This window comes from Musca domestica, unplaced genomic scaffold (genome assembly GCF_030504385.1).
Source record: "Musca domestica strain aabys unplaced genomic scaffold, Musca_domestica.polishedcontigs.V.1.1 124, whole genome shotgun sequence".
Lineage (NCBI taxonomy): Eukaryota > Metazoa > Arthropoda > Insecta > Diptera > Muscidae > Musca > Musca domestica.
The window spans coordinates 550077-565971 of record NW_026712162.1 but is presented as its reverse complement, the minus strand read 5'-3'; the positions used below and the strand labels follow the sequence as shown (position 1 = coordinate 565971).

The 15895-nt window shown below is 35.5% G+C and overlaps 1 protein-coding gene across 2 annotated transcripts in view; it reads right to left on the bottom strand.

Moving 5' to 3' along the window:
• Positions 1–2456: 2456 nt before the first annotated feature.
• The window catches only part of LOC101896451 (uncharacterized), a 100106-nt gene continuing 86667 nt past the window's right edge, over positions 2457–15895 (bottom strand). For both annotated transcript variants that reach the window (XM_005180389.4, XM_020035681.2), the window contains 5 exons: positions 8554–9014; positions 5657–6574; positions 3874–4249; positions 3601–3803; positions 2457–3539 (listed from right to left, as the gene is read on the bottom strand). In XM_005180389.4, the coding sequence (XP_005180446.1) occupies positions 3074–3539; positions 3601–3803; positions 3874–4249; positions 5657–6574; positions 8554–9014 (2424 nt within the window). In that variant the 3' untranslated portion in view covers positions 2457–3073. The remainder of the gene's footprint in view (positions 3540–3600; positions 3804–3873; positions 4250–5656; positions 6575–8553; positions 9015–15895) is intronic.

The following is a 15895-nucleotide window of genomic DNA, read 5'->3' as shown; positions in this document are numbered from 1 at the left end:
AGGTAACAGAAGAATTGAACCGATATATTCCATCTTCACACCAGACCATGGGTTAATAAAAATATTGTGATGTTTGTAATTTAAAAAACAATCGGACACGTACATCACGTTTTATAAGAATTATTATTTAAAATTTTAACCCTTTGTGGGAAAGGTACTTTATGGAGTGAACCGACATTGTCCTTTTTTGCACCTGATCTAGCACTGATGCAAATATTTGGATTCGCAAAGTTAAAGCAAAATCGGATTATCCTTTCTTTTTCTGTGCAGTAAATTATTTTCTTAGAAAATGCTAACATTTTGTGTGGGAGGTACCGGAAGAAGATATTGCTCATATCCGAACTCATATAAGTTTGACAATGATATTACGATGTGCCAAGTTTGAATCAAATCGGGTACTCCCTTTGAGAGTTATCGTGCGCACCAGTCAGCTAGACAGACAGACGGGCGGACATCGCTAGATCGACTCCAAATGTCCTGAAAGGGATTTGGTCCAAAGGCCTAGGGTGATTTTTTTTAAATTGACTGAGGTGAGATTTTCTATAGAAAAATCTAAATCTACCTCAGTGACTCAGGTGAGTTTTTCTATAGAAAAATCTTCATCTGTGACTGAGGTGAGATTTTCTATAGAAAAGTCTACATCTGTGACTGAGGTGAGATTTTCTATAGAAAAGTCTACATCAGTGATTGAGGTGAAAGTCTGAGGTAGAGTTTTCCGTCACCTCAGACACGAGGTCGTTTTTTCCTTTAGAAAAAACACGTAGGATTGAGGTAGGTTTTTATACCCTACACCACAAGGTGGTCAGGGTATTATGTCGTTGTGCATTTGTTTGTAACAGGCAAAAGGAAACGAGATAGACCCATAGTTCCTTTTGATGATCTGCATAGAATCACATTCTGAGTCGATTTATGCATGTCCGTCCGTCCGTCTGTCCATGTATTTTTGTAAACAAAGTACAGGTCGCATTTATTCCCCGATCCAGATGAAACTTTGCACAGATCATTTGTTTGGTCCAAGGACGAACCCTATTGAAATTGGAGATAATCGGTCAAAATTTAGATATAGCTCCCATATATATCTTCGTCCGATTTGCCTTTTATTGTGCACCAAACGTGTAATATCAGCCTGAATTGTATGGAATTTTGCGTATACACCCAAATTAGGCCTGAAAATAAGTATGAAAAATTTGATCGAAATCGGTTCAGATATAGCTATAGCTCCCATATATATTGTTCATCCGATTTGTTATTTTTGCCCTCCGCAGTCGTAATATGCACTCTGCAACAACAATATTTGGGAAAATATATCAAATACAGCTCAGAAATACATTTGCTAAATTTTATCGAGATCGGTTCAGATTTTGATATAGCTCCCATATATAACTTCGTCCGATTTACTTTTTATTGTGCACCAAACCTCTAATATTTGTCCAAATGGGATGGAATTTGGCACTTACGACCGAATTGAGTCTAGAAGCTAATATGTCAAATTTGGTAAAGATCGGTTCAGATATAGCTATAGCTTCCATATATATTATTCATCCGATTTGTTATATTTGTTACCCATAGCCGTAATATGCACTCCGTAACAACGATATTCAGGGAAATATATCAAATACAGCTCAGAAATATCTTTGCCAAATTTTATCAAGATCGGTTCAGATTTGGATATAGCTCCCATATATATCTTTATCCGATTTCAAATTAATTGTGCACCAAATGAGCAATAAAATTCCGAATTTAAAAGATACAAATGCTTGGCATATTTAGTCCTTTGAACTTTAAATTATAATTAAAATCATAGCGTGTATGATTGAATTCTCCCATAAAAACTTTTAATTATTATGCGCAGCTTTACTAAATTAGCAAAGTGGTGCAGGGTATCACAAAGTCGGCCCCGCCCGACTTTAAGACTTTCTTTACTGGTTCTTTATAGAAAAAACGCATCGGTGAATTGAGGTTGGATTTTTTTTCTATAGAAAAAACTAGCCTTATTGAAATGATGTTGGATTTTTTTCAATAAAAATTTGCCTTAGTGAACTGAGGCGGTATTTTTTCAGTTTCTAAAATTGTTTTCTATAGAAAAAATGCAACCAACACATATATCCTTAGCCTCTAAGGTCTTTTTCTATAAAAAATCAAATTTCAACTTTTTCGGGATACATTTGACCTCTATTCTTCCTGAAATGGCTTCGTAATTAAATGGATCTCCAGAATATCTTTATACAAGGCTTTTTTGTCCTTCAAACATTTAACCACAGAGGATCTTCAAGAGGCCGATTTGTAGAATATCTCTATCTTCTCTAGAATATCACCAATCAAATGAAATTCGTTTTCGTCATGCAAAGACCTTCAATAGGTCTTCTTCAGATAAAAATATTTAAAAATTCAAAATAGACCTCGGGAAGGTCTTCTACCCATAAAGATCTAAAAATAGGTATTCTATCCATAAAATACCTGTGAAAGATCTTCATTCTATGCAAGACTTTCAAATATGGATTTTTAGCCGAAGGAAACCTCTGGTATCGCCAGAAAACTCTGAAAAGGTCTTCGATACATAGAAATGTTTTTATTTGCATAGAAAACCTCAGAGAGTTATTTTGTATTTCTTAGATGGAAAATCGAATATGAAAGTCACCCGAAATGTATTTTTGTATATTTTTTGTATTCTAACCACCCACTGTGCCACAGTAGCTCTGTCATAAATCATTTAATAATTTTTTTTCTTTTCAATTATTTTTTTTTTTTTTTTGAAAATTACCAATATTATTTGAGTAGTGGCTGATTTCATTTTAGTCGCCGAAAAATAAATCAAATTTCATAGAAAATACACATCATTTTTCTTATTGGAAAATAATAACGAAAATCTTGGCTTATTTTACAAAAGGATCAACAAAAAATATCCAGAAACATAAATCATTAAATCTAACTTTGTATTAGCTTACAATACCTCGACTGCTACTTAAATCTACTCATGCGCACAGATACATACATAAATACATTATTACAATGGACTTACAATCGAGTTGATGATGTTTGGCTTTGGCCATTATTACCCTCGCCCCATTGGCCGCTACAAACGCTGATGCATTTTACAATTGCCATTGCAATTGATTACGGACCATACCCAGTCAACGTAGTTGGGCACCTTGGCGTAGATGCCAAATTTATTGCGTTTGGCACAGCCATCGCCGAATGACGTGATACCGAATATGGTCCAAGGATGGTTGGGTTTGGTGTTGTCGCGACAGAGCAGGGGACCACCCGAATCGCCGGCGCAGGTATCGATGCGTCCCCGTTTGTGACCGGCACAAAACATATTTTTTGTAATGGTGTAATCGTAATATACCGAACGGCAGTTATCCATTGAGATGATGGGGACTTCGGCCTGATGCAGGACACTGGTGCCGGCTACATCGCGATTCCGACGCTTACCCCAACCAATGACCGTACACTCGATATTCTTCGGCAGTGGTTGATATGGTTTGGGTAGGCAGGAGAAGCCTATCCAGGTTGTGGTATTTACCGGTTTGGGAAGTCTGTAAATTTTTCAAAATTTTTATTTTTTTCCACAACTAAGGAGGTCATTGAAAAACTCACTTCAGTAGGGCAACATCACTGTCCACAGTTTTCTTATCGAAACTCGGATGTTTGTAGCTTTTCAGAACTTTCAAATGCATCTCTGTGCCATCCTCATGATCCAGATTGTGTTCGCCCAAGCGAACATACAAGACTTTGCGTACACAATGGGCGGCTGTCAGGACCCATTGGGGGGCAATCAATGTTCCACCACAAAAGGCTTCCTGGAAAAGAATAAAAAACAAGACTTAGCTAAAATTGAAAACCTCAAAAAAATTTCCTTTTTCCCCTCACCTTAAAACGATTAAAAATCGCCACCTGCCACGGCCATTCACCTTTGCGCGCCGCCTTGCCGCCAATAATTTTCAACATATTATACATATTACGTTTATTACTGCGAATCGGAGCAATACCACACTTCAGTTTCATGGGAGTATATTCAGGTCCTCGATATCCTTTCCCATTCATAATAAAGTCGCTGACAATTGAATTTGAGATGGCACCATCATCACTCACATCACGACGACGTGTAGCAGATGGTCTCAATTCGTAGGCGGGTAGTTTTTGAACTTGGGCATTTAACCATTGCTGGCAAAAACTTCCCTCCGTATAGCAATAGGCTATTTCGCGCAGAACTTCACGTCCACACTGTTCACGAACGCGGCATTTTCTGGAAAAAGAGAAAGTTTAATTGTATTGTAAATGTAACAAATGTTCTATACGGAAAAGGTTCAATCGGGATGAACTCTTTTCCTGTACGAAAAAGGTTCATCGGGATGAACTCTTTTCCCATACGGAAAAAGTTCATCGGGATGAACTCTTTTCCCATACGGAAAAAGTTCATCGGGATGAACTCTTTTCCCATACGGAAAAAGTTCATCGGGATGAACTCTTTTCCCATACGGAAAAAGTTCATCGGGATGATCTCTTTTCCCATACGGAAAAAGTTCATCGGGATGAACTCTTTTCCCATACGGAAAAAGTTCATCGGGATGAACTCTTTTCCTATACGGAAAAGGTTCGATCGGGATGAATTCTTTTCCTATACGGAAAAGGTTCGGTCGCAATGAACTCTTTTCCTATACGGAAAAGGTTCGATCGGGATGAACTCTTTTCCTATACGGAATGGGTTCATCGGGATGAATTCTTTTCCTATATGGAATAGGTTCATCGGGATGAACTCTTTTCCTATACGGAATGGGTTCATCGGGATGAACTCTTTTCCTATACGGAAAAGGTTCGATCGGGATGAACTCTTTTCCCATACGGAAAAGGTTCCATCGGGATGAACTCTTTTCCTATACGGAATGGGTTCATCGGGATGAATTCTTTTCCTAGACGGAAAAAGTTCATCGGGATGAACTCTTCTCCTAGACGGAAAAAGTTCATCGGGATGAACTCTTTTCCTAGACGGAAAATGTTCATCGGGATGAACTCTTTTCCTATACGGAAAATGTTCATCGGGATGAACTCTTTTCCCATACGGAAAAAGTTCATCGGGATGAACTCTTTTCCTTTACGGAAAAGGTTCAATCGGGATGAACTCTTTTCCTATTCGGAAAAGGTTCAATCGGGATGAACTCTTTTCCTATACGGAAAAGGTTCAATCGGGATAAACTCTTTCCCTATACGGAAAGGGTTCAATCGGGATGAACTCTTTTCCTATACGGAAAAGGTTCAATCGGGATGAACTCATTTCCTATACGGAAAAGGTTCGATCGGGATGAACTCTTTTCCTATACGGAAAAGGTTCTATCGGGATGAACTCTTTTCCTATACGGAAATGGTTCAATCGGGATGAACTCTTTTCCTATACGGAAAAGGTTCAATTGGGATGAACTCTTTTCCTATACGGAAAAGGTTCAATCGGGATGAACTCTTTTCCTATACGGAAAAGGTTCGATCGGAATGAACCCTTTTCATATGCGGAAAAGTTCGATCGGAATGAACTCTTTTCCTATACGGAAATGCTCATCGGACGAACTTTTCCTTTACGGATAAACTTTTCCTGTGTGGAAAAGTTCATCGGGATAAACTTCTTCTTTTTCCGAAGATAACAGGAATTCTTTTGACTTACTTATATCTCCGCGTTGTGCACTTTGGTGTACACTTTGTCCACCGGCTCCATTTGGAGTAAATCCTCCTATGTTTCGGTATCAAATGCTCTGGCGTGGCTCTTTCCTTGGCTGGCGGAGCACCCGTTAAATTCCGATACTCATTGTAATCACTGAACTCCTCATAGGACATCTCACCGCCATTCTCCTGATTATCACCATGACTCAAATCGATGTCGAAATCCTCATATTGAAATACTTCACCCTCGGAGCCATCATCGAAGGTCTTGAAGCCGTTTGATTTGCCTTTTCGGTGATGGCGTGGATTTTGTCTTTGTGGTCTACGCGGTCTCGGATGATGGCGCATTGTCTTTACATTTGTGGGCGATGTCTGCAGATACTCGCTGGGCGGTTGGGCTGAACCCAACTCGTTGAGAGCATCTTCGGCTTGTTCCTCCGAGTAATCAATGATTTCATGATGTACTAGAATATCTGGATAACTGACCTTTGGTGGTGATCTATGGTGAGGTGGTCGTTTCCTTTTAGCTTTGATAACATAAAAATCTGTTTCAACACTATCGTCGTCGTCGACTTCCTCCCCTCCTCCTTGCCAATTTTCGTGACGACCCCCACTCGTGCTGCTGCTTACATGTTCGGCAACAAGTTCCTCACTTTGTATTACAGGATGTTGGTTGTACGACTCGATTGGTGTGCCACCACTCCATAGTGTGGGCTGATGCGTCGTCTGGCTGCCAACACTTGCTGCAATGGGCGCTGTGGCAGCGGCAGCTGCTGCATTAATTACAATTGTTGGCACTGTGTTGCTGGTGTGCTGTTGTTGTTGCTGTTGCTGCTGTTGTATCGGCTGGACACCATGCGGCGGTAGACTGCTTGACGTGCTTGTTGACCATTTACTAGCGTCCGTTGCCGCCGGATGACATCTACGAAAGTTGAAGGAAAGAATTTCGTTAAGCGACACAGAGAGAGGGAGACAAATTACATTTGGCGAAGATTTATTTGTGGAAGACAAATGGAATCTGTAACCATTTGTCTGACGGAAACTATAACAGACATATTTTATTGTGTGGGAGATCCATGTTTTTTTTTTGGGATTTTGTAAATTTTCGACAATTGGGTCAGTTGTGAAAGGCATAATGGGATGAAAATTAATGGATTTTTATTCAGAGAGTTATGGATAACAATTTCGTTGGAAAGGCTTTGGATTTTCATAGAAGATTTTTGCGTTATCCGTCCTGATATTTCATAGACAATTTTTCGTTAACCGTTCGGATTTCATAATTTTCACAGAAAAGTACGTTATTCGGATTCTTAATCCAGATAATTTTTTAAATGGGAAATATTATCCGATGAAATGTTTTCTTAGGACACGTTTACCCATAGGAGAAGTCTATCTGGATATTTTTTCCAAGAAAAAGTTCATCCGGATGCTGTTTATCCGGATACAGTTTTTCATAGAAAAAGTTTATCCGGATACAGTTTTTCATAGAAAAAGTTTATCCGGATACAGTTTTTCATAGAAAAAGTTTATCCGGATGCAGTTTTTCATAGAAAAAGTTTATCCGGATACAGTTTTTCATAGAAAAAGTTTATCCGGATACAGTTTTTCATAGAAAAGGTTTATCCGGATACAGTTTTTCATAGAAAAAGTTTATCCGGATACAGTTTTTCATAGAAAAAGTTTATCCGAATACAGTTTTTCATAGAAAAAGTTTATCCGGATACAGTTTTTCATAGAAAAAGTTTATCCGGATACAGTTTTTCATAGAAAAACTTTATCCGGATACAGTTTTCCATAGAAAAACTTTATCCGGATACAGTTTTTCATAGAAAAAGTTTATCCGGATACAGTTTTTCATAGAAAAAGTTTATCCGGATGCAGTTTTTCATAGAAAAAGTTTATCCGGATAAATTTTTTCCATAGAAAAAAAATTATCCGGATAGATTTTTTCATAGAAAAAGTTTATCCGAATAGATTTTTTCATAGAAAAAGTTTATCCGAATAGATTTTTTTATAGAAAAAGTTTATCCGGATACAGTTTTTCATAGAAAAAGTTTATCCGGGTACAGTTTTTCATAGAAAAAGTTTATTCGGATACAATTTCTCAGAAAAAGATTATCCGGATACAGTTTTTCATAGAAAAAGTTTATCCGGATAGATTTTTTCATAGAAAAAGTTCATCCGGAGGCAGTTTTTCATAGAAAAACTTTATCCGGATGCAGTTTTTCATAGATAAATTTTATCCGGATGCAGTTTTTCATAGAAAAAGTCTATCCAGATGCAGTTTTTCATAGAAAATGTTTATCCGGATACAGTTTTTCATACAAAAAGTTTATCCGGATACAGTTTTTCATAGAAAAAGTTTATCCGGATACAGTTTTTCATAGAAAAAGTTTATCCGGATACAGTTTTTCATAGAAAAAGTGTATCCCGATATAGTTTTTCATAGAAAAAGTGTATCCGGATTCAGTTTTTCGTAGAAAGACTTAATTCCGCTAAATTTTTTTCATGAGAAAGTTCCATCCGAATAATTTTTTCCCTTTGGAAAAATTATATTACTCTGTGTTTATCATCCAAAAATTCCGTCTCACCTCAAATATCCACCCTTTTAGGAAAATTAGGCCGATTTAATGAAATATTAGTTTAATGATAACTACGAGTCTTTGTTTCTAAAATGTGAGGCCTTTTGTTCTTATGACTTCACCTAAAATTAGTCAGCCATTAAGACAGACAATGACACACTCCATTAACTCTGATTTCGGTGGAAGAGAACTCCAATTTTTACACACTCCATTAACCGGTGACAATGACTCAATTTTTGATCAATGGCCGCAAAACCCTTTTGTTCATCCAAGAGGCAAGTTTCTGTATTTTTTATTATTATTTTTTTGGAATACCTACCGGCGACATTGACGTTCTTCGATGTGTTTGCTATGGCCACATTTCCGCTTGATTTTACAGTGACGTTCCCGCCGCTTCATGCAATCTGGTGAACATGAGGACCACGGAGACCATTGTCCGAAAAAGTAGTCCGGCTCGTGGTGATGATGGTGACGTGATGGCCGCCGTCGTGGCGTCCACCGGTGATACGGATGTCGGCGAGGATGATGATGATGGTGATGACGACGATTTTCATTGGCATACACCCGATGGACCCTTTGTCCATTGTTCCAGTGATGGAAACGATTTCGGTGGGGCCGCTGTCCATCGTAGTGTCTTCTATGTTGTTCGGCCGGCGATTGTTGTTGCAAGATCGACTGGTTAAGAGGGTGTGCTGGTGCTGGCGATGTCAGCAAATGACCCATTGAAGCGGTAACTTCCGCTGCTGGTTTCTGTTGTTCGACCAATTGAACATGACTGCTCTGTAATGAGGCAAAGAGAGAAGACAAAGAGAAGAGTTACATTAAAACAAAAGTGAAAAACTGTTTGTATATGGCACCCCCTCACCATAGGAGGAGGTGGGGAGGAGTAAATTGATATGATGTGAACTTTATAGGTTTTAAGGTTTAAGGTTTTGTTGTGTCTAGCATCTTGTGGCAAACATGATTTATGAATCACGTTTTGTGGCCAAGTTGACTTGGAGTAGTTGTCTCTTTGCTTGAGGTTTTCTATTGTGCGACGCCGCCTTTTCCATTCAACTTCTATGCCATCAATGGTCGTATCATTTGGCTATCAAACATGCAATATGTAATATGTTTTCTCGTCTACATGTTGGGATATTAGTTTCAAATTGACTATGGTTTCATGTCGAGTTCTTTTATTTATCAAAGTGTTCGTGTTTATCTGGAAATTTTCAAACAGTGTCTTAATTGGTGAATTTAGTTTTGACAAATGTGACAGCCTACTAAATGACATTAAACAATAGTTCTTAAATCATGCGACAAAAAAAAAACATTTTCTATGAAAAAAATGTATCTGGATAAACTTTCTCTATGGAAAAATGTATCTGGATAAACTGTATCCGGATAAACTTTTTCTATGAAAAACTGTATCCGGATAAACTTTTTCTATGAAAAACTGTATCCGGATAAACTTTTTCTATGAAAAACTGTATCCGGATAAACTTTTTCTATGAAAAACTGTATCCGGATAAACTTTTTCTATGAAAAACTGTATCCGGATAAACTTTTTCTATGGAAAACTGTATCCGGATAAACTTTTTCTAGGAAAAACTGTATCTGGATAAACTTTTTCTAGGAAAAACTGTGTCCGGATAACCTTTTTCTATGAAAAACTGTATTCGGATAACCTTTTTCTATGAAAAACTGTATCCGGATAACCTTTTCTATGTAAAACTATCCGGATTAATTTTTTCTTGTGACTTTTTCTATGAAAAACTGTATCTGGATAAACTGTTTCTATGAAAAACTGTATCCGGATAAACTGTTTCTATGAAATCTGTACCCGGATAAACTTTTTCTATGAAAAAATGTATCCGGATAAACTTTTTCTATGAACAACTGTATCCGGATAGACTTTTTCTATGAAAAACTGTATCCGGATAGACTTTTTCTATGAAAAACTGTATCCGGATAGACTTTTTCTATGAAAAACTGTATCCGTATAAACTTTTTCTATGAAAAACTGTATCCGGATAAACTTTTTCTATGAAAAACTGTATCCGGATAAACTTTTTCTATGAAAAACTGTATCCGGATAAACTTTTTCTATGAAAAACTGTATCCGGATAAACTTTTTCTATGAAAAACTGTATCCGGATAAACTTTTTCTATGAAAAACTGTATCCGGATAAACTTTTTCTATGAAAAACTGTATCCGGATAAACTTTTTCTATGAAAAACTGTATCCGGATAAACTTTTTCTAGGAAAAACTGTATCTGGATAAACTTTTTCTAGGAAAAACTGTGTCCGGATAACCTTTTTCTATGAAAAACTGTATTCGGATAACCTTTTTCTATGAAAAACTGTATCCGGATAACCTTTTCTATGTAAAACTATCCGGATTAATTTTTTCTTGTGACTTTTTCTATGAAAAACTGTATCTGGATAAACTGTTTCTATGAAAAACTGTATCCGGATAAACTGTTTCTATGAAATCTGTACCCGGATAAACTTTTTCTATGAAAAAATGTATCCGGATAAACTTTTTCTATGAAAAACTGTATCCGGATAGACTTTTTCTATGAAAAACTGTATCCGGATAGACTTTTTCTATGAAAAACTGTATCCGGATAGACTTTTTCTATGAAAAACTGTATCCGGATAGACTTTTTCTATGAAAAACTGTATCCGGATAAACTTTTTCTATGAAAAACTGTATCCGGATAAACTTTTTCTATGAAAAACTGTATCCGGATAAACTTTTTCTATGAAAAACTGTATCCGGATAAACTTTTTCTATGAAAAACTGTATCCGGATAAACTTTTTCTATGAAAAACTGTATCCGGATAAACTTTTTCTATGAAAAACTGTATCCGGATAAACTTTTTCTATGAAAAACTGTATCCGGATAAACTTTTTCTATGAAAAACTGTATCCGGATAAACTTTTTCTAGGAAAAACTGTATCTGGATAAACTTTTTCTAGGAAAAACTGTGTCCGGATAACCTTTTTCTATGAAAAACTGTATTCGGATAACCTTTTTCTATGAAAAACTGTATCCGGATAACCTTTTCTATGTAAAACTATCCGGATTAATTTTTTCTTGTGACTTTTTCTATGAAAAACTGTATCTGGATAAACTGTTTCTATGAAAAACTGTATCCGGATAAACTGTTTCTATGAAATCTGTACCCGGATAAACTTTTTCTATGAAAAAATGTATCCGGATAAACTTTTTCTATGAAAAACTGTATCCGGATAGACTTTTTCTATGAAAAACTGTATCCGGATAAACTTTTTCTATGAAAAACTGTATCCGGATAAACTTTTTCTATGAAAAACTGTATCCGGATAAACTTTTTCTATGAAAAACTGTATCCGGATAAACTTTTTCTATGAAAAACTGTATCCGGATAAACTTTTTCTATGAAAAACTGTATCCGGATAAACTTTTTCTATGAAAAACTGTATCCGGATAAACTTTTTCTATGAAAAACTGTATCCGGATAAACTTTTTCTATGAAAAACTGTATCCGGATAAACTTTTTCTATGAAAAACTGTATCCGGATAAACTTTTTCTATGAAAAACTGTATCTGGATAAACTTTTTCTAGGAAAAACTGTGTCCGGATAACCTTTTTCTATGAAAAACTGTATTCGGATAACCTTTTTCTATGAAAAACTGTATCCGGATAACCTTTTCTATGTAAAACTATCCGGATTAATTTTTTCTTGTGACTTTTTCTATGAAAAACTGTATCTGGATAAACTGTTTCTATGAAAAACTGTATCCGGATAAACTGTTTCTATGAAATCTGTACCCGGATAAACTTTTTCTATGAAAAAATGTATCCGGATAAACTTTTTCTATGAAAAACTGTATCCGGATAGACTTTTTCTATGAAAAACTGTATCCGGATAGACTTTTTCTATGAAAAACTGTATCCGGATAGACTTTTTCTATGAAAAACTGTATCCGGATAAACTTTTTCTATGAAAAACTGTATCCGGATAAACTTTTTCTATGAAAAACTGTATCCGGATAAACTTTTTCTATAAAAAACTGTATCCGGATAAACTTTCTATGAAAAACTGTATCCGGATAAACTTTTTCTATGAAAAACTGTATCCGGATAAACTTTTTCTATGAAAAACTGTATCCGGATAAACGTTTTCTATGAAAAACTGTATTCGGATAAACTTTTTCTATGAAAAACTGTATCCGGATAAACTTTTTCTATGAAAAACTGTATCCGGATAAACTTTTTCTATGAAAAACTGTATCCGGATAAACTTTTTCTATGAAAAACTGTATCCGGATAAACTTTTTCTAGGAAAAACTGTATCTGGATAAACTTTTTCTATGAAAAACTGTATCCGGATAAACTTTTTCTATGAAAAACTGTATCCGGATAAACTTTTTCTATGAAAAACTGTATCCGGATAAACTTTTTCTAGGAAAAACTGTATCTGGATAAACTTTTTCTATGAAAAACTGTATCCGGATAAACTTTTTCTATGAAAAACTGTATCCGGATAAACTTTTTCCATGAAAAACTGTATCCGGATAAACTTTTTCTATGAAAAACTGTATCCGGATAAACTTTTTCAATAAAAAAATTTATCTGGATAAACTTTTTCTCTGAAAAACTGTATCTGGATAAACTTTTTCTCTGAAAAACTGTATCCGGATAAACTTTTTCTATGAAAAACTGTATTTTCTATGAAAAACTTTATCCGGATAAACTTTTTCTATGAAAAACTTTATCCGGATAAACTTTTTCTATGAAAAACTTTATCCGGATAAACTTTTTTCCATGAAAAACTGTATCCGGATAAACTTTTTACCATGAAAAACTGTATCCGGATAAACTTTTTTCCATGAAAAACTGTATCCGGATAAACTTTTTTCCATGAAAAACTGTATCCGGATAAACTTTTTCTATGAAAAACTGTATCCCGATAAACTTTTTCTATGAAAAACTCTATCCGGATAAACATTTTCTATGAAAAACTGTATCCGGATAAACTTTTTCTATGAAAAACTGTATCCGGATAAACTTTTTCTATGAAAAACTGTATCCGGATAAACTTTTTCTATGAAAAACTGTATCCGGATAAACTTTTTCTATGAAAAACTCTATCCGGATAAACTTTTTCTATGAAAAACTCTATCCGGATAAACTTTTTCTATGAAAAACTGTATCCGGATAAATTTTTTCTATGAAAAACTGTATCCGGATAAACTCTTTCTATTAAAAACTGTATCCGGATGAACTTTTTCTATGAAAAACTCTAACCGGATAAACTTTTTCTATGAAAAACTGTATCCGGATAAACTTTTTCTATGAAAAACTGTATCCGGATAAACTTTTTCTATGAAAAACTGTATCCGGATAAACTTTTTCTATGAAAAACTCTATCCGGATAAACTTTTTCTATGAAAAACTCTATCCGGATAAACTTTTTCTATGAAAAACTGTATCCGGATAAATTTTTTCTATGAAAAACTGTATCCGGATAAACTCTTTCTATTAAAAACTGTATCCGGATGAACTTTTTCTATGAAAAACTCTAACCGGATAAACTTTTTCTATGAAAAACTGTATCCGGATAAACTTTTTCCATGAAAAACTGTATCCGGATAAACTTTTTACCATGAAAAACTGTATCCGGATAAACTTTTTTCCATGAAAAACTGTATCCGGATAAACTTTTTTCCATGAAAAACTGTATCCGGATAAACTTTTTCTATGAAAAACTGTATCCCGATAAACTTTTTCTATGAAAAACTCTATCCGGATAAACATTTTCTATGAAAAACTGTATCCGGATAAACTTTTTCTATGAAAAACTGTATCCGGATAAACTTTTTCTATGAAAAACTGTATCCGGATAAACTTTTTCTATGAAAAACTGTATCCGGATAAACTTTTTCTATGAAAAACTGTATCCGGATAAACTTTTTCTATGAAAAACTCTATCCGGATAAACTTTTTCTATGAAAAACTCTATCCGGATAAACTTTTTCTATGAAAAACTGTATCCGGATAAATTTTTTCTATGAAAAACTGTATCCGGATAAACTCTTTCTATTAAAAACTGTATCCGGATGAACTTTTTCTATGAAAAACTCTAACCGGATAAACTTTTTCTATGAAAAACTGTATCCGGATAAACTTTTTCTATGAAAAACTGTATCCGGATAGACTTTTACTATGATAAACTGTATCCGGATAAACTTTTTCTATGAAAAACTGTATCCGGATAAACTTTTTCTATGAAAAACTGTATCCGGATAAACTTTTTCTATGAAAAACTGTATCCGGATAAACTTTTTCTATGAAAAACTGTATCCGGATAAGCTTTTTCTATGAAAAACTGTATCCGGATAAACTTTTTCTATGAAAAACTGTATCCGGATAAACTTTTTCTATATCCGAATAAGAATTTTTTTTATGGAAATTCTTTTCTTTTAAACTCTTTATTTGTCTTCTCTCTGCTCAGACATGGATCAATAGCAAATTATTGATTTCCAATTGCAGACGACATGATCGTCTGTTGGTGTATCAACCACAGTATTGGTCGTGGTGGTTTGGTGCTCATAGCGTCCGATGCCGATACTCAGTGTCGTCTTTTTGCGGTGAGATTTCCCTCGTTTTTAATTTCCATCCACGGTTGTTGGTTGGTTTGTTTATTTGTTTTTGTTTGGGATTTAGTTTATGTTTATCTTTTTCGGCGGTATCGTAAAGATGTCAATGTTATTTAGATGCAAATGTACTGCGCGCTGCGCCGAGACATGGCGATTAGTTTTTGATTCACCCTCCTTTCTGAGTGTGATTGCGATTTTTCTCGTATGAGTGGCAGACCGCAACACAATGTCATTCTTGCATGGCAGCCGAAGACGAAGGAGGATGAGGCGGTGGAGAAGGTGAGGAAGAGGTGGGACAGGGTCTGCTCCGCATCAAAACATTCAGCATTCCCAGATATGATAGTATTTCAATTCAGTTTCCTCCTCTCATTTGGAGGAGTATAAACTTTTTTACCGATACTCTGCATTTTTTTATCATTGGAAGCATAAATCTTGGTGATGCTTTTGTAAGTGTAGTGGTGTGTGTCTGTGTATCCCTGTGTGTTATTCGACCATAATACCGGGTGGATTTCATTTTATGCGCTTTTTGTTACTCCTCCTTTTCTGCGGTAGTGGTGCTAATGAACTTTTTCGGGCTGTGAACTTTTTTGCTTTTTTCCCCTAACACCCCCCCCCCCCCCCATAAAAAATGTATGGCGGCATATCTTATGGGGAGTGAACTAAATATGACGCTCATCCATCCATTCTTCTTCCAAAATGTTGTTGTTATTTTTGTCAGATTTTCATCTTTTTGTCAATTCAAAGCAAAACTGTCATTAAACCATTGATCTTATTTCCCAAGAACCGAAATATTATGACATTTCTTCAGATGATTTCCCAAAGAAAATCGTTCTGGTCCCACTTTTTTGTGAGAAAAGAAGAAAAACTATATTTTTTCTTTGGAAAACTGTAGTTTTTCTAAAAAAAAAAAAATTGAAACATTTTTTTGCTTCTATTCGTGCTCCTCTTCTTCTAGGTTTCTTGCACGAGACCGACCAGCCAGACAGTCTAATTTTATTTGTTAGTCAGTTTTAATGTTGTCTGACAAA